Below are 26,075 nucleotides of genomic sequence, written 5' to 3' on the forward strand. Positions count from 1 at the left end.
TCAATGTGTTTCTGTCTACTTTGTAAGTCTTAGCTGTTTGTATGTCTTGAGTATTTACATACTTGATATTAAATATCCGTTCTATAAAGGATAAGGTCAAGCTGAATTTTAGACTTCCTGCCTATTTGTTTCTGGTGAATTGTAAAGCCTTATAAATCTATTACATGATTCAAGATTTCTTGACTTCCCTTTTGTTAATATAAATATTAGAAAATAGAAGTTTATCTCATTTTGACTTAAGGGCCCATTTTTCTGTAATGGCCACACATTTGGCCTTTTACTGTATCTCTATCACTCTTCCTGACCTTTTGTGTAGGTTGATGGTAGCTGGAACTACATCCAGGCTGAGCCTCAAGCGGTGCTTGCCAAGCTGCTAAGGTCTACTCTTTGCTGGGGCTGGAACTTGGCCCTGTCATTGAAGTACATTTTCACCAAGTTCCTTCACTGATGAAGCTTCTCTCTCTTCTCTCCTTTTTATTTATATTCCTTTCCGTAAGTTGGAAGCTTAACTTGGTGAAGCCTTGCCCTGAGGTCACTACTCCATTTATTCCACTTAGCCTCAGGCTTTTCTTTAAACTTTTTATCTCTTTGAGCACTGGACTTAGCTGCTACATTTATTTCCTGGTGCTCCTTTTCTCTTCAAACTGTACACTTTGTATCTTTCCTTAGTCAGCTTGCTCCTTTTCATTCTATAGCTGCATGAGACAGAGACAATACTAGGCTGTCTTAAAATCTCCTCTACCAACACCATTAATCCAAAACACTTCAGTTTATCTTCAGGTGGTTTTTGTTGTTGTCGTGGGTTTTTTTTTTTTTTTTTGTGGACAAGAACAGAAAGGCACATTCTTTACCAAAATATCACAAGAAAGGCCTTTAGGCCTCTTACTAATCATTCTTCCCCTGGAAAACTTTCTTGAGTTGTTCCCCTACAGTTCAGATAGCCCTCAGCACTGTCTTTTATGCTTAAACTCGAACTTGTATAGCCTGTTAAGCCACACTTAAAACATTCAACTGCTTTCCTAATCCAAAGTCCACATTCACCAGCCATCAGCATGGTCATGTCTGTCACAGCAATGCCCTGCTCCTGGTAGCTACATCTATCTTAGTCAGTGTTCCATTGCTGTGAGGAGACACCATGACCACAGTAACTCTTTTATAAAAGTTACTATTGGGGCTTACTTATAGTTTCAGAGGTTTAGTTCATTCTCATCATGGGGATGTTCATAGGGGTATGCTGGCAAACATGGTGCTGGAGAGGTAGCTGACATTTCCACATCTGGATCCACAGGCAGGAGGAAGAGAGAGCCACTGGACCTGTCTTGGGTTTTGAAACCTCAAAGGCAACCCCTAGTGACACACTTCCTCCAACAAAGGCCACACCTCCTAATCCATCCCAAGTAGTTCTGTTCCCTGATGACTAAGCATTCAAACATATGAGCATGTGGAGGCCATTCTTATTCAAACCACCACAGCTATATAGCCCAACCCTAATATCAGGAATAGATAGGTGTGCTTCAGTAGGGATGATGCACATGTTAGGAAATAGGATCTTTAGGAGCCAGCTTAGAAATTTACTTTTACCAATATATTGAAAATGGGTTACTGTGACCTCTTCATTTCGTGCACAACTGAAACCTGATGTGTTTTTACAACCGAGAAATGTCGTCCTATCTTTTATTGGCAAGTGAAGAAGCCATGACTGTTATCTTTTTTTTTTTTTTTTTTTTTTTTGGCTTTCGAGACAGGGTTTCTCTGTGTAGTTTTGCGCCTTTCCTGGCTCTCACTCTGTAGACCAGGCTGGCCTCAAACTTACAGAGATCCACCTGCCTCTGCCTCCCGAGTGCTGGGATTAAAGGCATGCACCACCACTGCCCAGCCATGACTGTTATCTTAACAGTGATTTTTGCAGGCTGTGAAAAGATTCTGGCATTTGTTTGGTACACTGTTTAACATAGGATTAGTGTTTGATAAATATGGATATGCCTTCATCTATACAAATTACTGTTGAGCAACTGCTCATGGAATTTTATATTTGTAAGCTGTCAGCCTCATGAACTTGTTAGGTCAGCCACTGTGCTAATGTATTGTAGGCAGATAGATTTTTTTCTCTTTCCCACCTGCTCGCTCCCAAAATACCACACAGAAACTTCTTATTAATTATGAAACTTGGCCGATAGCTTAGGCTTGTCCCTAGCTAGCTCTTAGAGCTTAAATTAGCCCATATCTTTTAATCTATGTTCTAATTGGCTCTGGTTACCTTTACTCTGTACTCCCCATGCAGCTTCCTCTCTGTCAGGCTGGGGACTCCTTAGGACTCCACTCTTTTTTTCAGTGTTCCCTGAAAATCCTGTCTAGCTATTGGCTGTTTACCTTTTTATTAAAACAGCCACTGTGAAATATCTTTTTTTTTTTTTTTTTTTTTTTCTCTGGTTTTTCGAGACAGGGTTTCTCTGCGTAGCTTTGTGCCTTTCCTGGAGCTCACTTGGTAGCCCCGGCTGGCCTCGAACTCACAGAGATCTGCCTGGCTCTGCCTCCCGAGTGCTGGGATTAAAGGCGTGCGCCACCACCGCCCGGCTGAAATATCTATACACAGTGTAAAGGACTATTCTACAACAATGTACATTATATAGATTAAGCATACACATACTGATGGCTTTGATTGTCCTTGTTGAAGTATCCCACAGTGGCTTTGATCGGTCAGTTCTCCTAGCCCTTCCAACAGACAAACTGGAGCCTGGACAGAAAAGTTAATAATGTGGGCCAAACACAGAGCAAGGTGTCAGACATGTTTTGTATTTATCTGCTGTTTTATTACTTAAGGATAAAAGACCATTATCTCATTTTAACCTAGAGTCTCTGAGATGTACAGACATCTATCCTGTATTTCATGTGAAATAAGTGAAGCTGATACTGTAGAAAATGAGCTGGGCAGCTAGTCGTGAATGCTTAGTTCTGTCTACCAAACATCTTTGTTAATTTTAGGGCACATTCCCTCTCAGTTTTCCCCAGTACAGTTGCTTTAAGACTTTTGGTTTTTCGAGGCAGGGTTTCTCTGTGTAGCTTTGTGCCTTTCCTGGAACTCACTTGGTAGCCCAGGCTGGCCTCGAACTCACAGAGATCCGTCTGGCTCTGCCTCCCAAGTGCTGGGATTAAAGGCGTGCGCCACCACTGCCCGGCAAGACTTTTTCTTTTTAAGATAGTTGATTTTACTTATTTAAGTAACAATAGATCTTTTTAACAATTTCTACTTTCAGATTTTGATATAAATATGATGTTGCTTATTTTTCTTTTAAAGACTTAAAAGCAAATGTTCTCTTGAGTCTTGAATATTCCATAATTGAGAGAGAAATGTTTTATATATTTCAGATATAACTAGTGCTCAGTAGCTATTACCCCAGTGCTCTCACACAGTGGCGGTAAGAAGGAAGGCAGTGGGGGGGTTTCACAATCTGTCAGGGAGGCAGCATAACAAAAAATATAATCCCAGTCATGTTAGGACCCTGAGCTGATGCACATGGCAGCTCCAGTTCCCGGGGATCCATCACTGTCTTCTGGCCTCTGGGGGCCCTATATGTACACAATGCAGGCAGGCAAAACATCCATTCACATGACATAAAATCTCTTACAAAGAATCTTTCTTTTTAAGTTAAAAAATATATATAAAGGAAAACAAAGTTAAACATAATTCCTCTGAAGCCCAGTGTGTAAATTGAGAGAAGGGAGGTTGCCATGGTTGGCCTACTTAGGATCATCGAGAAAAACTTTCTGAAGGAGGGGTGGTTCTGTTTGTAAGACTATATCAAATCCTAAAATAGGAAGCAAAGGCATGATTGTATAAGTGCCTAGTGAGTATCTTGCCAATGATGGCTTTTGAAGTGGGGATAATGAGTTGTCACCCGTTCATTGAGTGTTTCTGTTCTAGGGAGGGCAGTGTATTAAATAAACAAGATTCTGTGCCTCCATGGAACTTAATTAGAATCATGAGTTTATGACGTTACATTGTTACATGCTGTATATATGTATATTCTTTGTATACATACATGTTAGTATACTATGAATAATAACCATAATTAAGAAACTGGCATTTGGGTGCTAGAGAGATGGCTGGACACTTAAAAGAGGATTGGTTTCTCTTGCAGAGTTCTTGGATCCAATTCAGCACCCCATGGCAGCTCACAGCTGTCCACAGCTCCGGTTATGGGTGATCCCTCAGCCTTTTCGGCCTCCTTGTGCAGCAGGCTCATTTGTGATGCACACATATGAATGTAGAGAAAATACCGATGTACATAAAAGAAGCAAAAAAATAGGCGGACAGGAAGGAAGGAAAGAAAGGACAGACAGCTGGGGCTACAAGCATGCAGAGGGAGTCTGACTTAGATGTTACAGAAACGAGGAAGTAGTTGGATGGATGGGCTAGACTAAGGGAAAAATACTATCAGGGTCTCCTATCGGAAGTTCTGTGGATTCAAGTGTTGTGGCCAGGGTTATATAGCTCAATAGTAGAACATACTCTTAGCCTGTACAAGGCCCTGCTTTCAATCCCCACCAGCAAAAATTAAACATACACACAACTTCTTTTGAAAGAAATGTAGAATGACCGCTAGGCCATCAGTTGAGCACTGGGTCAGATGCTAGGCAGATTCTTGAGGAAGAATCTATTTGCCTGCTGTTTTGTGGGCTCACAAGAGAAACTGGTAAAGCAGACTTAAGGGGAGCCCATATGAGGTAATGATGTGGACCAGAATGGCAGCCTTCCAAATGAATGAAGTAGTAATGTTCCAAATAGATTTCTGAAGGGAAAGGTAACAGGCTATCTTTACTAGTAGATTGTTAGTCTCCTTTAAAGATTTGTTGAAAAGGCCAAGAGTGATTTTCATGTTCTCCAGAGGAGTTATGTTAACTTTTTTCACTTCTATTTATTTGTTTGTTTTCGAGACAGGGTTTCTCTGTGTAGCTTTGCGCCTTTCCTGGATCTTGCTCTGTAGACCAGGCTGGCCTCGAACACACAAAGATCCTCCTGCTGGGATTAATGGCGTGCGGTACCACCGCCCGGCTTGTTTGTTTGTTTTTATGTAAATGGATGTTTTGCCTGCATGTATGTCTGCATTGTGTACATGAAGTGTCCACAGAGGGCAGAAAAGGGTGATGGATCCCCTGGAACTTGATTTGCAGATGCTGTGAACCCCAATGTGAGTGCTGGGAATAGAACCTGTACCCTCTGGAAGAGCAGCCATGTATTTAACCACTGAGAGCTGTCTTTCCAACCTCTTTGTTTTCTTCTCATTTCCAGTAATTTAATTTATTTTATGTTGCCCTAATAATTTAATCTATTTTTGGCCAGCCACAATTTCATTGCATCTATCTGTGAGACTTAAAAAAGCCATACTTGAGTCACAGGCTGTTTGTTTGTTTGTTTGTTTTTGAGATAGGGTTTCTGTGTAGCCCTGGCTATCGTGGAACTCACTCCAATAGACCAGGCTGGACTCGAACTCACAAAGATCCTCCTGCCTCTGCCTCCCGAGTGCTGAGATTAAAATCCTGCACCACCACCCGGCACGGGTTCCTTTCTAAAGCAGCAAGACCAAAATGGCATTTCCTCAAATGGTGGACACTCAGCTTGAAGCACATACAGAAACAATAAAAGTATGGTGGTTTTCTTTCTTTCTTTTTTTTTTTTTTTAAGATTTATTTATTTATTATGTATACAGTGTTCTGTATGTATGTATGTATATATGTCTGCACACCAGAAGAGGGCACCAGATCTCATTACAGATGGTTGTGAGCCACCATGTGGTGCTGGGAGTTGAAATCAGGACCTCTGGAAGAGCAGTCAGTGCTCTTAACTTCTGAGCCATCTCTCCAGCCCCGGAGGTTTTCTTTTTTTCTTGAGTATAATAGTACTGCATATGTATCTTTTAAACTGTGACTGTCTGCTTTACTGTCACCAAATACTGAAACAGAAGCTGCTCATTAACTAGATCTGAAGCTTGCAGTCTCACCTGGCACTGGAGTACTTGGCAGTCTATGTGGATGGATTTTTGTCAGAGCCCCGCCATTGTTTCTTCTCTCTCGCCCTCCTCTTGCTTTATGCAAATAGAAGCAGGGGAAGAGCTGTGTGGACGTCAGCTGCACTTGCAGCTGCATCTGTGCCATCTTCATGCTGAAGTGCTCTGTGTGGGCTCCCCATGGATGCCACTGATTTGTACACCCAGTGTAAGAGTGCGGGGAGAGGAAGGTGGGGTGTGGATGCTGGGGGCTTCAGAGCAGGGCTTATAGGTGGCCTCTTATGAAACTTGATTCCCTAGAGTCTTCCTCAGAGTCATGAAGAAAGCTAACAAATTCACTAACATTGTAAATTGTTTTTAGTTTTTAGTCTGCAGTCCTAGGAAATGGGAGGGCAGAGAATAAAATCAAGATATCCATAGGGACAGAGCCTGGCATTACTGGACATGCCTATCATCCTCAGCTCCACAACAAGGTTGAGGCCAGTCTGGAACTACATGAGACCCTATCTCCAATATGAGACCAAAATGAAAGATGTTTATAGAACAACTTGGGATGTTTTCATATTTCTTTGTATTTCCTGTTTATATTCTATTTAGGCAGCATTTGTGAGGGGAAGGAGGAATAGAGTTTTCATGCGGTTCAGATTGGCCTTGAGTTTGCTATTGCCTGTGTAGCGAAGGTTGACTGTGTGTTTCAAATGCTCTTGCCCTAGCCTTGTGAGTTTTTGCAGTCAGTTTTATTTACCCTTCTATTTTGCATGGGTTCTGGGGATTGAGTTTATATTATCTGTCTTTTGAAGCTAACCTTCTATTTCCTGAGCAGTCTCACCAGCCAACCTTTACATTGCTTGTATTAATTTATTTTTGAAACAGGGTCCTACTTATGTATCCCTGCTGGCTCAGAACTTTCTATGTAAATCAGACTGGCCTTGAACTCATAGATCCCATTGCTTCCACAGTGCTGGAATTAAAAGTGTGTGCCACTATCCGCAGCAACTCTTTTACTCTTAAATATTTCACATTGTTTGTATGCATGTGTCCATGTGTATTGCTCTACAGTACAGTTGTTGAGACCAGAGGACAACTGTTAGAGTCAGTTTTCTCTTTCTATTATGTGGGTTCCTGGGATCAAACTTAGGTCATCAGATTTGGCAATAAATGCCCTCACCTGCTGGGCCATCTCATAGTTCTCTAATTTGTTTTGTTTTTTTGTTTTGTTTTTCGAGACAGGGTTTCTCTGTAGGTTTGGTGCCTGTCCTGGATCTCACTCTGTAGACCAGGCTGGCTTCAAACTCACAGAGATCTGCCTGGTAGTTTTTAATTTTTTTGTTAGTATAGAAAATAGTGAATTCATTATGACATTTTTCTGTGCTTAGATGGTTGTCAGTTACTCAGCCCTCCTCACAGCCACCTCCGGTGGCCTCCTCTTCTCTAGTAGCCGTCTCTCTGCTCTCGGATCCCTAACTCCTGCTTCCACAGATCATAGAGGTCCTGTGACAGGTTTTTCCTGGGAATGTCTAAACATTCTCTTCTGATTTTTGTCAAGACAGAGTTTCACTGTGTAGCTTTGGTCATCCTGGAACCCCCTCTGTAGACCAGGGTAGCCTTGAACTCACAGAGATCTTCCTGACTGCTGGCATTAAAGGGGTGCACCACCATTCTTGAGAACTGTGTGAAACTTCATTTTGCATACACAGTTCTTCAAACTATTCACCTGTTGATGGACGTCTCGGGTGATTCCATCCCTTGAGTGTTGTGAATAGTGTTGTAATGAGCATGGGTGTGCGGGGATCTATCTATCTATGTCTGGTGCTCATATAGAGTCCCCTAGATCTATAGAAAAATAAAATAAACCACACAAAATAGACTTTTTAAAAGATTTACTTATTATGTATACAGTGTTCTGTCTGCATATACACCTGTAGGTCAGAAGAGGGCGCCAGATCTCATTACAGATGGTTGTGAGCCTCCATGTGGATGCTGGGAATAGAACTCAGAACCTCTGGAAGAACAGCCAGTTCTCTTAACCTCTGAGCCATCTCTCCAGCTCCTATTTTTGTGTGTTTGGAGAAAGTGCTTACTGATCTCCATAGTGGCTTCACTGGTGTTTATTTCTAACTGGTTTGTTTGCCTTGTTCATTTTGTTTTATTTTATTTATTTATTTATTCTATTCTCAACTCCTCCCCCCTTTTTGGGGGGGGGGGTTTTCGAGACTTGGTTTCTCTGTGTAGCCCTGGCTGTCTTAGAACTCATAGATTCACCTGACTCTGCCTCCTGAGGGCTGAGATTAAAGGCATGCACCACCACTGCACAGACTTGTCTTGTTTGGTTTCTCTCTTTTGAAGCCCAGGCTGCCCTCAAGGTCATGGTTGTCTCGTCTACCTCAGCTTCTGAACGCTGGGCCTAGACTCAGGAGCTGCCACACTTGGCCTTCTTTCCTTTTACAGTTTATAGTTTGTAGCTTTTTTGGTGGTGGAGGTTTCACACAAGATTTCTCTGTGTAGTTCTGAACTCAATCTGTAGACCAGGTTGGCCTTGATCTCAGAGATCTGTCTGCCTCTGTATCTCAAGTGCTGGAATTAAAGGCTTGCATCACCATGCCCAGCTAAGTTTCTAGTCTTAATATTAAGCTGACCATTTGGATTTTTTTTTTTAAACAATGTAAGAGAGAGTTATCATTGATTCTTCATATCTGGGTGTCTAGTTTTCCTAGAACTACGTGGTGAAGTTCGTCTCTTCTCCCATTGTATCTTGACACCTTTATCAAGTATTAGGTACCTATGTGGATTTATATGGTCTTCAGACTTGATTTGATATGGCAGACTTGATTTGATAGGGCAGGGATACGTCATTTACACAGTGAGGTCAGGATGTAGCAGCCTTTTCAGATCTGCTGCTTCTGCCCCAGAGCACCTGGGGCATCTGGGCTCCCAGAGCCATCTGTAGACAACTGGTAACCACAATCTGGGCCTTACTCTCACCTCAGGGGACTTGTTCATCCTACATTACAGCTTTGGGATTTAACTGGGTTTTCTTTTCAGGTGTATGTATGTGTATTTAATCATTTGCCATTTTTAATTTTTATAATTACTTCCTTTTAATTACTTTCTGTGTTTTCAGATGACAGACACAGTTTAGCAAGGCAGCCAGGGAGCGTGTGGCCATGGCATTACTGTGAGTTTGGGACTAGCCTGAGCAACAAGGGAGACCCAGTCATAAGCCTTACCCCCCCATACTCAACCCTGCTCCTACCTCTTTAAAAAAAAAGAAAGATTGACAGAGAACTTGGCTAGTAAGGAGATTACTAGTTTTGGGTTAATTATTTATTCATTTCTAGTAGTACAGTTTAGGGTAGCTTATTATAGTTAGGAAAAGTGAGTAAATCTTTCCTTCAGCTTTGTTGTTTGTGTTTGTTTTTGGTAGCAGTGGGTTTGATGCAGGGCCTACAAGCTGTCTTCAGACTAGTAATCCTTCTGCCTAAATCTCTCAAGGACTAGGGTTTTAGAAATATTTCACCATAATTGACTTTCTTTCTTCCCATTTCCCTAAGATAAAAGTTGTTTGTTTGTTTGTTTGTTTTCTTACAAAGAAGACCTGAGTTTGAGGCCAGCCTGGTCTACAGAGTTCCAGGACAGCCAGGGGTACACAGAGAAACCCTGTCTAAGCCGGGCGGTGGTGGCGCACGCCTTTAATCCCAGCACTCGGGAGGCAGAGGCAGGTGGATCTCTGTGAGTTCGAGGCCAGCCTGAACTACCAAGTGAGTTCCGGGAAAGGCGCAAAGCTATACAGAGAAACCCTGTGTCGAAAAACAAAAAAAGAGAGAGAGAAAGAAAGAAAGAAAGAAAAAAAATTAGACCTTGATGAATTTAGGTCACCTAAGAAATGCTAGTTAGAATTTGAAAAAGAAGCCAGGCGTTGGTGGTGTACACTTGTAATCCCAGCACTTGGGAAACAGAGGCAGGCAGATCTCTGAGTTTAAGGACAGCCATAGAGAAACCCTGTTTCAGAAAACCAAAAAGAAAAAGACAAAAATACTGAGTAGTTAATACAGAGTCAAAAACATCACTTAGGAGACAGCACAGTCTCCATTAACAGTTCAGGGTATTTACAATGCAGATCTTGAGCTACCTTCTGTAGTTCTTAAATAGCTTCAGAACTACAGCCCAGCTGTCCAGAACAGTAATGACTCCAGAATGTAAGTAAAAGATCCATTTCTGGGATGGGTGGTGTTGGTGCATGCTTTTGAGCCCAACACTTGTGAGACAAAGGCAGGCAGATCTCTGAGTTCAAGGACAGCCTGGTCTACAAAGCAAGTTTCAGGACAGTTAGGACTGTTACACAAAGAAACCCTTTCTCAAAAGATTTTTTGTGAGGGGTTGGGTGTCCATTTCTGGTAACCTCTTGTGTCTAACCTCAGGAAATTGCAGAGTCCTAAATTTCCCAGAGAGAATATTTAGGAGTGTAAAAAGCAAGACTGGCCGGGCGTTGGTGGCGCACGCCTTTAATCCCAGCACTCGGGAGGCAGAGCCAGGCAGATCTCTGTGAGTTCAAGGCCAGCCTGGGCTACCAAGTGAGCTCCAGGAAAGGCACAAAGCTACACAGAGAAACCCTGTCTCGAAAAACCAAAAAAAAAAAAAAAAAAAAAAAAAAGCAAGACTGTAGTCTGTCTCTAGCTATTTTTTATCATTTGGTCTTGTACATGTCACTGCTTAATTGAACTTTTTGAGCATTCTCTCAGTGGTTACATTTTGACACATTAAGAAGTTCAACCAAGCCAGAGCCTTTCATGCCAGCCTGCTGAAAATTGGTGTGTAGCTCTGTTCGATTGTACAAGCCATCTGACTTGAGCATCTCCTTCTGCTGTCTTCCTCATCTGTGTCCCACTCTCCTGCTGTGACACTTCATCATCAAGGACTTTCCCAGCTGCTCCTTGGGCCATGCAATGATCTTTTTCACTCCATTCCACAGTAGATCCTCTGCCAGCTTTTGTAAGCTACTTGTCCACCTCGTTTTTGCTAATTATAGTATATAGTATTTATTCACAGAACTGGCTCCTTTCAAAAGCCAAAATGTTATATTTTCTTAACCTGTTGAATGGCTCAGTGGTGGTACTCTACAGAAGTAAAATTTGAGCTATACATGAAATTATGATTTTTGTACCAGCCATGTTACAAAAGTTTAAAACAACTGAAATTATAATAATTTAGTATGACAATATTAATTCTACTTATAATCAATGAAGTTGTTGTTGTTGTTGTTTTTACTGGATACTGACATGGTTCAGTTGGTAAAGTACTTATAAACTAGGTTCAGTCCTCAGGACACACATGGTAGGTAGAACCAATTCAAACAAGTTATCCTCTGATCTCCCTGTGTATGTCTGTCTCCATTCATATTGACCATATTTCAGATACTCAGTACGTAGGTCTCACTTAATGTCTACTCTGCTAGATGGTGCAACCCTAGAAAAGGATTTTATTGAGAGATCAGGATGTGGAAAATGATGGGACGGGGTCACTACTGAAAAGAAATAGGTCTAACCTCATATGTACGATCACTATCTTCCATATTTCTATACATTTAGATTCTTTCTATTGTCTTCATATTTAGGTTGATTTTCCTTTTTTTTTTTTTTTTTTTTTAAGATTTATTGATTCATTATGTATACAGTGGTATGCCTGCATGCCAGAAGAGGGCACCAGATCTCATAGATGGTTGTGAGCCACCCTGTGGTTGCTGGGAATTGAACTCAGGACCTCTGGAGGAGCAGCCAGTGCTCTTATACATTGATTTTCTTATCAACCCTGAATTTAGGATATACTTTATTGGCTCAGATACTTTTAATTTTAATATCTGAATTTTTTGCATATATAACATTTTTTTTAATTGAGTGTCTCCTCTAGCTCAGACTGGCTTCAAATTCACTAACTGCCAAGAAGAACCTTGAACTCTTGATGCTCACACCTCCAACTTCTGAGTGCTAGGGTTGCAAACTCACCTAGCTATTTCTCTTCATTATTTATTCATTTCTTTTTGTGGCAGTTGGATTTGAACCTAGTGCCTCATGCATGTGCTTTACTACTGAACTATGTGCTGTTGTCCAGTCCTATTATTCTGAATATTGAAATGTTTATATTCTCCCAGTTTTCTTTTAAAATTTTTATTTAGGAACTGGAGAGATGGCTGGTTAGTTAAGAGCACTGACTGTTCTTCAAGAGGACCTGGGTTCAATCCACAGCACCCACATGGCAGCTTACAACCATCTGTACCTCCAAGATCTGACACCCTCACACAGATATACATGCATGCAAAACACCAATGCACTTAAAATAAAAAATAATAATTTTAAAAATTGTATTTAGTCGGCAAAGATATGTAAATTTGTGACCCAGTGTAATTTTAGCTATTTAAAAGCTAAAAGGTTTGCCTTGCATACCATTCCAAAGTTCCACAGGAGAGGATAAAAGGTGTCTGTATAACTGAGGTCATGCCACCTCTTGGACATTTTATAGTCTAAAATAGACAAATGGATCACATAGAAAAAATAACATCCAGGAGGTTGGACGGGCTTTAAATGTTGCTGAGAGGAATAGGTGGAGAGACTTTTATTTTCTTACCTAATCCCAGAATTTGGGGGGGCAGAGTCAGATCTCTGCATTTGAATGCAGCAGGTCTACACTGTGAGATTCTTTCCTCAAGTAAATAAATAAACAATTGCCTGCAGCCTTGCCCAGACACAGTGGTACATAGCTGTAGTTAGTCCTGGCTATTTAGAAACTACCACAAGGGGATCACATGAGCCCAGGAATGCAAGGGTGGCTAGAGCAAGTTAGATACTTTCTCCAGTAATACTGAGAAGAGGAAAACCTCCCAATCTGTTGAAAGTAGGGCCACAGGGCATTTGCCCCACTGCTGTAAATGATAAGGAAAAGCAGATTGTAGACTAAACACAAGGACATCCCTGGTAAGAGGCCTCTTCCTGCAGCGTAGCATGGATGGCACTCATGCATCAAATCCATGAATTACACGTCATAAAGTCCTGAGAAGCCTCTTGGTACCGTTTCTCTTCTATTCCCTTTATTGCAGCTAGAACAACAGAGACAGCAGTTGCTTACTGAACGCCAGAACTTCCACATGGAACAATTGAAATATGCAGAGTTACGAGCTCGACAACAAATGGAACAGCAGCAGCATGGCCAGAACCCTCAGCAAGCACACCAGCACTCAGGAGGACCTGGTCTGGCCCCACTTGGAGCAACAGGGCACCCTGGCATGATGCCTCATCAACAGCCCCCACCCTACCCTCTGATGCACCATCAGATGCCACCACCCCACCCTCCCCAGCCAGGTAAGAGGGAAGCTATGCTAACAGGAAATTTGTACATCTTGCAGCACGGATCATCAAAGGTGGTTATCATGCCAAGTGGTCATTTGTAACAAAATGTGAGTTCTGGCGTTATCATCACATGAATCTGGCCAGGTATATTCCACCTTTCTACTAGATGCTTTTTCCTTGGGTAGATCAGCCTCTGAATCGGCAGTGTATCTCAGACTTTCCTAAAAATTTAACCATATGCTAAGCATGGTGGTGCATACCTATCCTTTCAAAAGACAGAGCCTGAGTGATGATGAATTGTGTGTCAGCCTGGGATACATTATGAGACCTGTGTACTGAGCCCTGGCCCCAGGTTAAAGTATTCTTGGACTGTCTATAGACTGTCATCAGTTCAAGAAAAATTGCAAGACAAATGAACTTTCATGACTCTTTACCTTTCTACTGTTTGTACTATTTTCTTGTGGATATTAGGTATTTGGATACTGTTTTCTTCATAGTTGTCTTGTAAACTTTGATCAGTTTGGATTGTACAATCATAAACATTTTCCTAGAGCCAGAGTTAGTGCTTGTTGGAGTGGAATGTTAATGTTGTCTCCAGCGTATATGCAAAAGAAGCAATTTAAGATAGATAGGGAAATTCTTTGAAGGCTCAGAAAGTCATAACCCCTGACTCCTTCATGTTAGCATTAGGCATCTGTACTGGCCTGCCCTTGGGGTCCTGACAGGATAGACCTCAGCTACAGCCACTAAGAGTACCCCCTGTGTGCATTCCCTATGTTTCCTTATAAAAGGCAGGTCTTGCCCACCTCCCTCCCTCCCTCCCTCCCTCCCTCTCTCCCTCTCCCTCTCCCTCTCTCTCTCCCTCTCCCTCTCTTTTCTTTGTTCTCATCCCCAGGACAGGTCTCTGCCCACCCCTCTCTACTCTCCCCTCAATAAACCTCCTACATGGGCTGTGTTGTATAGTGTGACTCCTTCCTGGCATTTTTAAAATACAGCATTGGTTCCCTGTCTGGGAAGGCTCTCCGGGCAGTCTGAAATGTGCTGGGACCCTGGAACTTGGTCTGCCAGCAACAGCCCTGCTTTCCCACCTAATGGATGCTGGCACTCTCCTTTCAACACTGAGGCTTTGTTTCTTGAGCACAGTCTTTGCCTTCTGGCTTTTCTCGAAGTCCTGGTACCAGGCGACTCTGTCTCCCCAGGGCTCTTAGCCCATTGGCCCCTGCTTTTTGACAACAGTCCACTGAGCAGCTTGTGCCTTCTCATTGATCATCGCTAAATTTCTGGGACGCTAGAGATTCCAGCCCTTGGAACTTTTTTCTGTGTCACTCAGAGAAAATGTGCCTACCTTCATAAGGGCTTAACTTATCCGCCTTTGTAGTCATACTTGGTCCCATATACCAATCAAAATGGCGGCCTACCAGCACTCCATATCCTGCTATTTTACAGGACCTTTGCAGCTTCTGTCAGCAATCTGATAGATGGAAGAGGGCACCCTACTTTCAAGCTTTCTCTTAAGTCCCTACTCCAATGCAGCTTTTCACTTTTTTTGCACTCCCCGCTCTCTCCAGAGATGGCGTGCACACACACACACCCCTCAACACTGCCACCTTTCTTTCAGTAGGCCTACCCACCTCCCCCCTTCCCTTCCCTAATAAAAACTCCTAGAGTGGGTTCTGTCGTACCTGGTGTTCCTCAAGGTTGGTTCATCTGCAACTACCCACTCTCCATCTGCCCAGCCACCGGATCACTTTGCACAACACTGGCTACTTCGATTGGTGGGTTTTACCCAGTCAGCATAAACAGTTCCCTGACCCTTGGGAACAACTGTCGATTGTCCAGTATCCCTCTGGTGTCCTTGGAACTGGGGGTACACCCGTCTGTGGTGTGGGCCCCCATCGCTGACTGTCCCCACAACTCTTATCTGAGGCCTCTTTTTTTGTTCGTTTCTTGGACCCGGCCCTGCTCTTTGCTCGACAGAACACTAAGTGTGTTGGTTTTACGCGGCAGCGGTGCTGTGTTATTTATTGAGCAGCGCTGTGACTGTGCAAGAAAAGCCACGAGGTATGACAAGACCCACTGTAAAGGTTTGTTGGGGAAGGAGCCGAGGGGAATGTACTGTAGGCCTCTGGAAATGGTTTGCAGAGAGAGGGAGAGAAGGAGGGAGCAGCCTGTGACCCACTTTTTATGGATTCCCTTGCACGTTCGTATATGGGCTGATGGAGCTACGCATGTGCATAGATTGCGTGATCACACAGCGCAGGGATTGCGTAGGACGTGAGGCCCTGGGATGACTAATTGGTTTTTTTTGTTTGTTGGTTGGTTTTTTTGGCCAATGCATTCATGTTCATGTAGCTGGGGCAGTGGCCAGTGGCCATGAATTCCAGCAGAATGACTTGGGCCATTATCGATTCTTAATCTCTGGGACACCTGAGATATTATAGCCATTGGATCTTGTTTGTTTGTTTGTTTGTTTTAAATTCTTTTTTCTCTCTGTTGCAGCCATGGGAAATAAGGCCTCCAATCCCATAAGTCCCACATCTCCTCTGGAATGCCTTTTAGAAACCCTCAAAACTCTCAGCTTAATGCCCTACTTACAGACTTCGAAGCTTAAACGCCTCACCTGCTACCTTTTTATAATAAACAGAAGGGAAGAATGTTAGCATTTAGGCATCTGTACTGGCCTGCCCTTGGGGTCCTGACAGGATAGACCTCAGCTGCAGCCACTAAGAGTACCACCTGTGCGCATTCCCTACATTTCCTTATAAAAGGCAGGTCTTGTACACTTCTGTTTCCTTTCTCTTTCTCTTCATCGTCCTTATCCCCAGGGACTGGACCCTGCCGCCTCCTCTCTCCCCTTCCCCTCAGTAAACCTCCCATGTGGACCCTGTTGTAGGGTGTGATTCTGCCATTTTTAAAATACAATACTTCAAAGGACAGATTTCTGAATATTCTTCTAGAAGTACCAATCATATTTGCTTATAGAAGCCATAGTTGAATACATTTGTGATCTGACAGTTTATATTATCAAGTTAAATCTTATTCACAGGCCAAAGTATGCTTTTGTTAATTTTACTAGTATTAACTAAAACATGGAGCTAGGCATCTGGGCATCTATATCCAGGCATGCTGGTACACACCTTTAATCCCATTACTCAAGAGACAGGCAGAAGGCTCTCTGAGTTTGACGCCAGATTGGTCTACATTGCGAGGCCAGCCTAGTCTACAGAGAGAGTTCCAGGGCAGGCTCCAAAGCTACACAGAGAAACCCTATCTCAAAAAACCAAACAAAACAAAGATAGTTAGGGAATCTGTTACCATCCGAGGTTTTTCAGTTTGGTACTAACATGTTTCTGGAGATGGTCTTTGAAGTCTGACAGGTTCACACCACAGGGTACTTTCCACTTCTCTGTCCAGCTGGGTGAATCTCAAAATTTCTGTGTAAGGGTCTCATTTTTCCCAGAGTTAAGCTTTAAAAATAAATACATATGCTCGATATCACAGACTGCAAAGTCATTTTTCAAGCACAGTAGTTAGTTCAAAATGTAGCTGCAGCCAGGCAGTGGTGCCCCATACCTTTAATCCCTGCACTCAAGAGGCAGAGGCAGGCGAATCTCTGGGTTCAAGGCCACCCTAGTCTACAGAGTGAGTAGCCAAGGCTATACAGAAACCCTGTCTCAAAAAACAAAACAAAACAAAAAACGTAGCTAAGATGGGTACAAGGCTCTTGGCTATAGTCTCAGCTAGTATGGCCAGCCTAAACTCTGTAACAAGTTCTAGGCCAGCTTAGGCTTTTAAGAAACAAAACATATTCTGCTGTTGGTAGTTATTGCACTACCTTGCTTCGTCAGATCACTTCCTTGTCATCCTTGCTCTGCAGATGAAGACCTACTCCATGGCAAGGCTACCTAGCCTTGGTGGAGCCAGGATTCACACTGAGTTCCATCTGATTCTAGATAAAAGTCATGCCATAGTGCTGACTTGTGTGTCACAGGGCTGAGTCCATTCACAGAGGACCTGTGTGCAGCTGTTTTCCTAGTGAGACGGTGCTAGTAAATTCATTGATAAAAATGCAAGATATAGGTCATTTTTGTCCACATTTCTCACTAAAATAGGCTTTTCTACATTGGCTATGTACTAGAAAGGATCATTCATGTGAGAGAGGGTGTTTTATGATTTGTGACAAGCTGGTCTCACGTAAGTTTGTGTTTGTATCAGTAGTTAAGGGCACTTGACACCCAATCCCTGATGACCTGAGTTCACTCCATGGAACCCAAGATAGGAGAAAATTGGTTCCTAAAAGTTGTCTTCTGACCCCTAACGTTCTTGCCATACCATGCATATCCCTGCATTAATACAAATCACATATACATGATATTATAATTTTGTTTTAAACAATTTATTTATCTTTATTTTATTTGCATTGGTGTTTTACCTGCATGTGTGTCTGTGTGAGGGTGTCAGATCTTGGAGTTAGAGACAGGTTACCATATATAAGATGTACGTGCACTGCTGTGAGTGATTATGTCATAATTTGTGAATTCTCCTGTTGGTTGAAAAGCTTTGGGTTGCTTTTCAATCTTCAGTTATACGAACAGCTCGTTCAGCTGTGAACAAGCGGAAGCATATCTGCATACGTTTTTATTGTGTGTGCCTGTAGAATTGAGAATGGACATGGGATATGCATAGGTCCATACAGTAGGTGCTGCCATAATGTCTGCAGTTTAGGCCTGTTTAAACTCTAGCAGATGAGGATAATCCTTTGTTTGTTTGTTTTGTGTTTGTTTTTATTTTTTGTTTAAATCTCTGTTAGTAAAATTAGGAGCTGCAACCAATCCCCAGATTCAGGAAGCAGTTATAGGAAGATCATTGAAACTTGAAGACTACCTAGGTCTTCATCACAGGTTGTGGGTTTGCCACAGCTACATAGCAAATTCATTCAAAAAATCTAAATAATAATAATTTAAAAAAAAAACAGGATTGGTGGTATGCATCTGTAATCCCCAGAACTCAGGGGACAAATAGGAGATTCACTATAAATCAAGGCAAAGAGGGCTAAATAGTGAGAATTGTATTTAAAGAAGAAAAGGAAATTAAACTCACTGGTTTGTTTCATTTTGTTTTTTTTTTTTTTTTTTTTTTTTTTTTTTTGAGACAGGGTGTGTCTATGTAGCTCCGGCTGTCTTGGAACTTTTTTTTAAGGTTTCTTTTTTTTTTTAATTTAATTTTACAATACCATTCAGTTCTATGTAACAGCCACCGATTCCCCTGTTCTCCCCCTTCCTGCCCCCTTCCCCTTCCCCCAGCCAATCCCCCATTCTCACCTCCTCCAGGGCAAAGCTTCCCCCAAGGACTGAGATCAACCTTGGTAGACTCAGGCCAGGAAGGTCCAGTCCCCTCCTCCCAGGCTGAGCCAAGCGTCTCTGCATAAGCCCCAGGTTTCAAACAGCCAACTCATGCAACGAGCCCAGGACCTGGTACCACTGCCTAGATGCCTCCCAAACAGATCAAGCCAATCAACTGTCTCACCAGACAGTTCAGAGGGCCTGATCCAGTTGGGGGCCCCTCAGCCTTTGGTTCATAGTTCATGTGTTTCCATTCGTTTGGCTATTTGTCCCTGTGCTTTATCCAACCTTGGATTCAACAATTCTCGCTCATATAAACCCTCCTCTTCCTAATTAGACTACTGGTGCTCCACTCGGGGCCGAGCCATGGATGTCTGCATCCAGATTCCTCAGTCCTTGGATGGGGTTTCTGGCACAACTGTTAGGGTGTTTGGCCATCCCATCACCAGAGTAGGTCAGTCCCGACTGTCTCTCGACCATTGCCAGCAGTCTTTTGTGGGGGTATCTTTGTGGATTTCTGTGGGCCTCTTTAGCACTTTGTTTCTTCCTTTTCTCATGTGGTCTTCATTTACCATGGTCTCCTATTTCTTGTTCTCCCTCTCTGTTCTTGATCCAGCTGGGATTTCCCGCTCTCTTTCCCTCAAACCTCGCCTTTCATTGCTCCCACTCATGTCCAGGCTGTTCATGAAGATCTCATCCATTTCTCCGTCATTGGGCGATCCTCGTGTCTTTCTTCGGGTCCTGTTTTCCAGGTAGCCTCACTGGTAATGTGAGTAGCAGTCTAGTCATCCTTGTTCCACATCTAGTATCCTCCTGTGAGTGAGTACATACCATATTTGTCTTTCTGAGTCTGGGTTACCTCACTCAGGATGATTTTTTTTAGATCCATCCATTTGCCTGCAAACCTCATGATGTCATTGTTTTTCTCTGCTGAGTAGTATTCCATTGTGTATATGTGCCACAATTTATTTATCCATTCTTCGGTTGAAGGGCATCTAGGTTGTTTCCATGTTTTGGCTATTACAAACAATGCTGATATGAACATAGCTGAGCAAGTGCTCTTGTGGTATGATTGAGCATTTTTTGGGTATATGCCCAGGAGTAGTATAGCTGGATCTTGGGGGAGATTGATTCCCAATTTTCTAAGAAAGCGCAATATTGATTTCCCAAGTGGTTGTACGAGCTTGCATTCCCACCAGCAGTGGAGGAGGGTTCCCCTAGTTCCACATCTTCTCCAGCATAAGCTGTCGGAACTAACTTTTTAAACCAAGCTGTCCTCAAAGTCAGAGATCACCTGCCTCTGTCTCCCAAGTGCTGAGGCTAAAGGTGTGCACCACCATGTCTGACTAGGCCAGTGTGTTTGGTATACTTAGCATTAGCTAAGTGCCTTTGGTGTTTTACTTGTTTTAGCCCAGCTCTCAATATGTAACCTTGGCTGGCCTCAAACTCAAGAGACATTTGTCTGCCTCTGCTACCATGCCCAGCCTATCTAAGAGCCTTTAGAATGAAGCTGGTGAGGTGGTCCATAGGGTTTGTCACTGTTAGAAGTTAAAACCTGAGAGCAAGGCTATGCTGGCTAGTGTTTAATATCTGCTTGACACAAACTAGAGTCACCTTAGATCTTCAGTTGAGGACTTGCCTAGATCGTGTTGGGTTATGGGTGTGTCTGTGGGGCATTGTCTTGATTGAGATGGGAGGGCCCAGCATACTGTGGGCAATACCATTCCTTGGGCAGGTGGTCTCTGAGTCTATAAGAAAGCTAGCTGAACCTCGGAGCTAGAGAGCAAGCCTGTTAGTGACGTTCATTCCACCATGGTTTCTGCTTCAAGATTCTTGGGGGGTCCGTGGGAGTCCAGGCCCCACATATGCTAGGGTTCTTAGGAGGAAGAGAGAGGGATAAGAAAATATCAGGTAGAAAAAGAGACCTAGCCAATGAGAAAAAAGACAGAAACACAGAATAGCTTCTGGAGGGCCTGGATCAATACTCAACAACCTCAAAGTTTATTCAAAACACTTTATAACATGCCAAGGGGAGAGGCAAAAGAACTCCCCCTTGCTGGATCAAAGCACACCATACAGCCAAGTGTAGACCCTTCCCATGACCACATCATCTTATATAGCCCTGCTGGGTAAAGCAAGCTCAGATTCTCTGACCTCCTCAAATTCTGCATTGAGCCTCCACAGATTCTGCATTGAACTTCTGCCCTTATTTCTCTAAATAATGGATCATGACCTGGAAGTGTAAATTGAAATTAACCTTTTCCTCCCCAAGTGGGTTTTGCTTATGATTTAACACAGCAGCAAAAAACTAACACGAAATCCTTCCAACTAACATTTTCTGAGTTTTAGAAAAATTTATAGATGAACTACACACAATGTTGCATGTCAACTCATGGAAGACAGAGATTGCCAGCCTAGGCTGCATGACAAATTCTAGGGCAGCCAGGGCTTCATAGTGAGACCTTGCCTCACCAGTACTACTCTAGTAATAGAAAAGTCAGCTGCTGTGGTAAGGCACACACCTGTAATCCGTCTGAACATGCAGGAGGCAGAGTGTTCAAAACCTGGGCTTCCTAACAGGAACCTGTTTCCCCAAACCAGGAAAAGGCCTAGTTGTTTTTTGTTTTTGTTTTTGTTTTTCACATTAGGACCTGAGGATCATTATCGCATAACGGGTAATGTTTGATATTTGGCCAGAATTTATGTTGTGTGAATTGGTAGAGAAGAGAGCCAAGACAGGTTTGTTGCTCATTGATTAATTCATACAGCTTTTCAGAGTAAGTTTACTTCCTATGCAACCATGAGAACCTGAGTTCAGATCCCAGCACCCACACAAGCCACATGACGTCTTAGCATACCTCTAACCCCATCACTGTTGGGGGGGGGACGACAGAGGACTGACTGTGGCTTGGTGGTTGCCAGCATAGCTGAAAAGCACAATCTCCAGGTTCAGAGAAAGATGCCATCGCAAACAAGAATAGAGTGGTGGGTGACAGTACTCCTAAGCATCCTCCTCTGGCACATGTGTGTCTGCAGAGGCCTGTGTACCTGACACACACACAAGACCAACATTGTTCATCGATAGTGATAGGACCGACCCATTCAAGTAGTTCATCCAGGTATGATAGCACTTCTAAGGTAGAGGCAGAAAGACCAGCCACAGTTGCATAGTGAGACCCTGTCTCTACAAAATGAAATTGCTCTTCATTGTCTCCTTGGCTGTGAGCACAAATGGTGCTGAGCATCCAAGTAGTTGACATCTTCTCTGTGAGCTGCACCTCTAAACATAGTGCATATGCTTCGATTTTCTGCCTCTTCGTTTGAGGGCACGAAGTCCTGTCTGCTACATGTTTCTGTCTTGCTTTATTAGCTTTCATCTCTGATCTTATCTCATATCTATACAGATGGATCCCAAGTTAGATTTTTTCCTAACAAACAAAAAGGCCAGGAAATTTTATGTAGTATAGTGTTCAGTTTGACTTTGTGGTTTGTTTGTTTGTTTATTGTTTTATTATTGTATGTATTTGGGAGTTTTGCGTGTGTGTCTGTGCACCACTTGTGTGCCTTGTGTCCTTAGAGGCCAGGGGAGGGCCTTCCATCTCCCAGAACTGTAGTTATAGGTGGTTGTGAGGTGACATGTGGGTCCTCTGGAAAAGGTGCCGGTTCTCTCACCCCCTAAGCCATCTCTCCAGCCCCTATTTTTATTATATTTAATTGTGTGTGTCTCTCTGTGTCTGTGTGTGTAGATGTCAGAGTAAATGCAGGTACCGTTGAAGGCTGAGGCCAGAGGCTTTGGATCCTCTGGAACTGGAGTTACAGGCAGTTGTGAGCTGCCGAGCATGGGTGCTGGGAACTGTGCTTGGGTTCTCTGGAAGAGCAGTGTGTTCTCTTAAACACTGAGCCAACTCTTCACCGTGGAGTGTTTCTGCATGTGGTTGGCACATCTATTTTTACCTTGTCTTAACGTTTTGGTGAACTTGTTAGAAGCAGCAGCACAGCATTCATCTTCTCCCCTTAAGCTGTAAAAACAGTTTTTCAGCTAAAAACTTAACTGCTAGAGAGGTGGCTCAGCGGTTCAGAGCACTGGCTGCTCTTCCAGAGGACCTGGGTTCAATTCCCAGCACCTACATGGCAGCTCACACCTGTCTGTAACTCCAGTTCCAGGGCTTCTGACACTCTCACACAAAAATACATGCAGGCAAAACACCAATGAACATAAAATAAGGTGTGTGTGTGTGTGTGTGTGTGTGTGTGTGTATACAACGAGAGAGAGAGAGAGAGAGAGAGAGAGAGAGAGAGAGAGAGAGAGCGAGCCTATTTGCTAAAAAATTTTTAAAAATAAAAAAAACTTAACTGCTTCTGCCTGTGATACCCTATAAGCTGAGTAGTCATTATACCAATCAGTTGTTAAAGATTGTTTTATATGTGTCTATGTATGTGTATGGGTGAATGTATGTCATCTCAGATGAATGTAGGTCAGAGAAAAACATGTGGAAGGTAGTTCTCTCTGCATCTTGTGGATTCCAGATAACAAACTTAGTCATCAGGCTTCACAAGCCCCTTTACCTAAGGTAAAATACTCTTTCCCCTTAGCCACCTCCCTGGCCTAGCAACCAGTCCTTGTGTGAGCCATTTGTTGGTGTTGCCCAACTATGCTTGACTTTTTGGTGTTCACAAATACTGGATAGCCACAGTGGAGAGTGGACTGGTAGGTGACCATCATGTGTGGGCTCTGGTACAGGTCTGATAGCACACGTCTAGTGTGTCCAAGGCCCCGTGACCCATCTGTAGCACCACCACAAAAGAAAGTAATCGGTGTGGTTTGGTGAGAAAATGTTATCTCTATAAAATGTTACTTCAATAACAAAAGTAGGGCATGTCTCTCAGCTGAGGCACTAGGTACTTCACTTACTGTTCTTTATTTTCTTGAAATAAAAATCAAGATGGTTTTACTGTGTAGCCCAGGGCAGCCTCCAATCCATGGTCTTCCTGGCTCGGGCTCTTGCCCTTTTTCCCCTCAAGACATTGTGTGGCTACTGCCCCGCCCCATGTGAGTGGATGGGTTGTTGCCCACAGGGGCAGAAGAGGGTATTGAATGCCCTGGAGCTGGAACTTCAAGTACTTGGTTGTAAGCCTACGGTATGAGTAATGGAAACTGGGCTTAGGTCCTCTCTGAAGAGCAAGTGTGCTTAACTTCTGTACCAACCCTCTGCACCTAGCCCTTGCCCCTTAGTTAAACCCAGTTAAACTCAGACCCCTATGCATAGGAAATGCAGTATTCACAAAAGGATAAAAAGCATTTGTGGCTTCCTAGCCAATACTGTGGACTCAGCCCCACACTGAAAAGGGAGAAGGACCTTGCTCATCACATCAGCCTTGTTTATAGTCTGTGCTACCTCTTGTCCTGCTTATACTATCTTGACAGTGAGGCCCCGTCCTTGACAAAGAGCATCTGTGACAGGCACCCCGGGAAGCTGCTATGGGGAAGTAGCCTCGGTGGATCCTGGGCTTCCCCTCACTTGGCCCCCATTGTGTTATTTCCGTTCTTCTGGGGACTCAGCCAGAGGATGTCTGTGCATGGTTAGAAATGGATGGATGACACATGCTGAGGACTAGATAGTCACGGGCTCCCTTTACAGTTTCTCTCTTTTCTCACCTTAGTCTTCCAATGACTGAGAAATGAAATCCTTAGCTAATATCCTAGTAGACATGATAGGTGTAAGGCTTTAGTAAAAGATCTAATAAACATGGGAGTGTGGGGGCTTTTTCTACTAGCTAAACCTAATTTTAGCAAACCTTTCCATTTTCCAGGCTTCAGATGCCTGCTGTTTAAAAAACGCTGTATGTAGGTCAGACTCCCACCATCCTAGGTTTTGCCACTGCTTTTTGAAGCCTGCTCACTGCCTCTCCTCCCTCTTTTTTCTCTTCCTCTCACCTCTTTCTTCCTCCTTTTCCCACCTCAAAAAAGGAAATATCCCCCACCCCCTGTTTTTGTGTGTGTGTATTAATGGACTACGTATGGATATAGTTTTTATTTTGTTTAGTATTACCTCCTTGGTGTTTGAGGTTTATGTGAGCCAAACTTCAAGCTTGTGAGAATTAATAAGACTACCTTGAGACTGTTGTTTTTTTAAGTGGTAATACTTGTGTCAAGTACCACCAAAGGGGGGGTAGGCGGTCTTTAGTTTTGTCTTAATTTCTATTTCAAATTTTTTTAAAGATTTATTTATTTATTAGGTATACAGAAGAGGGTGCCAGATCTCATTACAGATGGTTGTGAGCCACCATGTGGGTGCTGGGAATTGAACTCAGGACCTCTGGAAGAGCAGTCGGTGCTCTTAACCTCTGAGCCATCTCTCCAGTCCCTCTATTTCAAATTTGATCCTCCCAAACTATCTTTTCTGGAGCTGTGGGGATATCTCTGTTGGGCAAACTGCTTGCCAGTGCCAGCATAAAGACCTTCAATTGATTCTAGTCCTTCCATAACAGACTGGTCTGACGTCGCACACTTGCAAATCCAGGACTGGGAGGTGTAGACGGGGATCCTAGGGCTTGCTGGGTCGCAGAAGCAGAGGAATTGATTAACTCTAACCTTCCCCTTTTTTGCTGCCACCTTCCTCCAGGGAAAATGGCTTTATGACCCTGTTTTTGACAATAGGAGAGAAGATATTTTCACCTTCAGATTTCACAATAAGTGAAGCCAAGAATTTGCTTGCTTTTGTTTGTTTTAGATGTTGGCCTCATAGATTGAGAAACCACAAAACTGCCCTGTCCCAGCTTGCTGTTCTAGAGATGTGGGGAAATAGGTGAGAGAGCCACCGACGCTAAGCATATAGCTGTGGAAATGATACTACTTGGCCTTAGAGCAAGAGCCCATGGGCTTATGTGATGGATAAACATCACTTCATATAGTCTGCTAGATTGTTTCTTGAATAGCTTTTTCTCTGGTGGAACAAACTCTTATCTGTGAGGTTACTTCAGAAAGCTGGCTAGGGGCAAATCACTAATCCATTAGTGGAGGACTTACATTACGAAGTCTCAGCAGAACATAGTAGCATATGTTTCATGCATTAGATTTCTGGTTCATCATAAGTTCATCACACATTTGGTATAACTTAAAACAATAAAAGATTGGGCTTGAGATATAGCTCAGTTGGTAGAGGGCTTGCTGAACATGCATGAAGACTTCAGTGTAATCCCTAGCACCATATTAAAAAAAAAAAAAAAAGCATCAAAACACATATAAAAACCCCTACTTGCCAGGCAGTGGTGGTGCAGGCCTTTATTCCCAGCACTCAGGAGGCAGAGTCAGGCGGATCTCTGTGAGTTCAAGGCCAGCCTGGTCTACAGGACAGGCACCAACACTACAGAGAAACCCTGTCTCGCAAAAC

At 43.1% G+C, this 26,075-nt stretch overlaps 1 protein-coding gene across 1 annotated transcript in view; it reads left to right on the plus strand.

Moving 5' to 3' along the window:
* Nucleotides 1-26,075, plus strand: part of Smarcc1 (SWI/SNF related, matrix associated, actin dependent regulator of chromatin subfamily c member 1) — a 128,558-nt gene that overhangs the window by 93,627 nt on the left and 8,856 nt on the right. The window contains exon 26 of the mRNA XM_028886879.2: nucleotides 13,093-13,354. Coding sequence (XP_028742712.1) covers nucleotides 13,093-13,354 — 262 coding nt within the window. The remainder of the gene's footprint in view (nucleotides 1-13,092; nucleotides 13,355-26,075) is intronic.

The sequence above is a fragment of the Peromyscus leucopus genome, chromosome 7 (assembly GCF_004664715.2).
Source record: "Peromyscus leucopus breed LL Stock chromosome 7, UCI_PerLeu_2.1, whole genome shotgun sequence".
Classification (NCBI taxonomy): Eukaryota; Metazoa; Chordata; class Mammalia; order Rodentia; family Cricetidae; genus Peromyscus; species Peromyscus leucopus.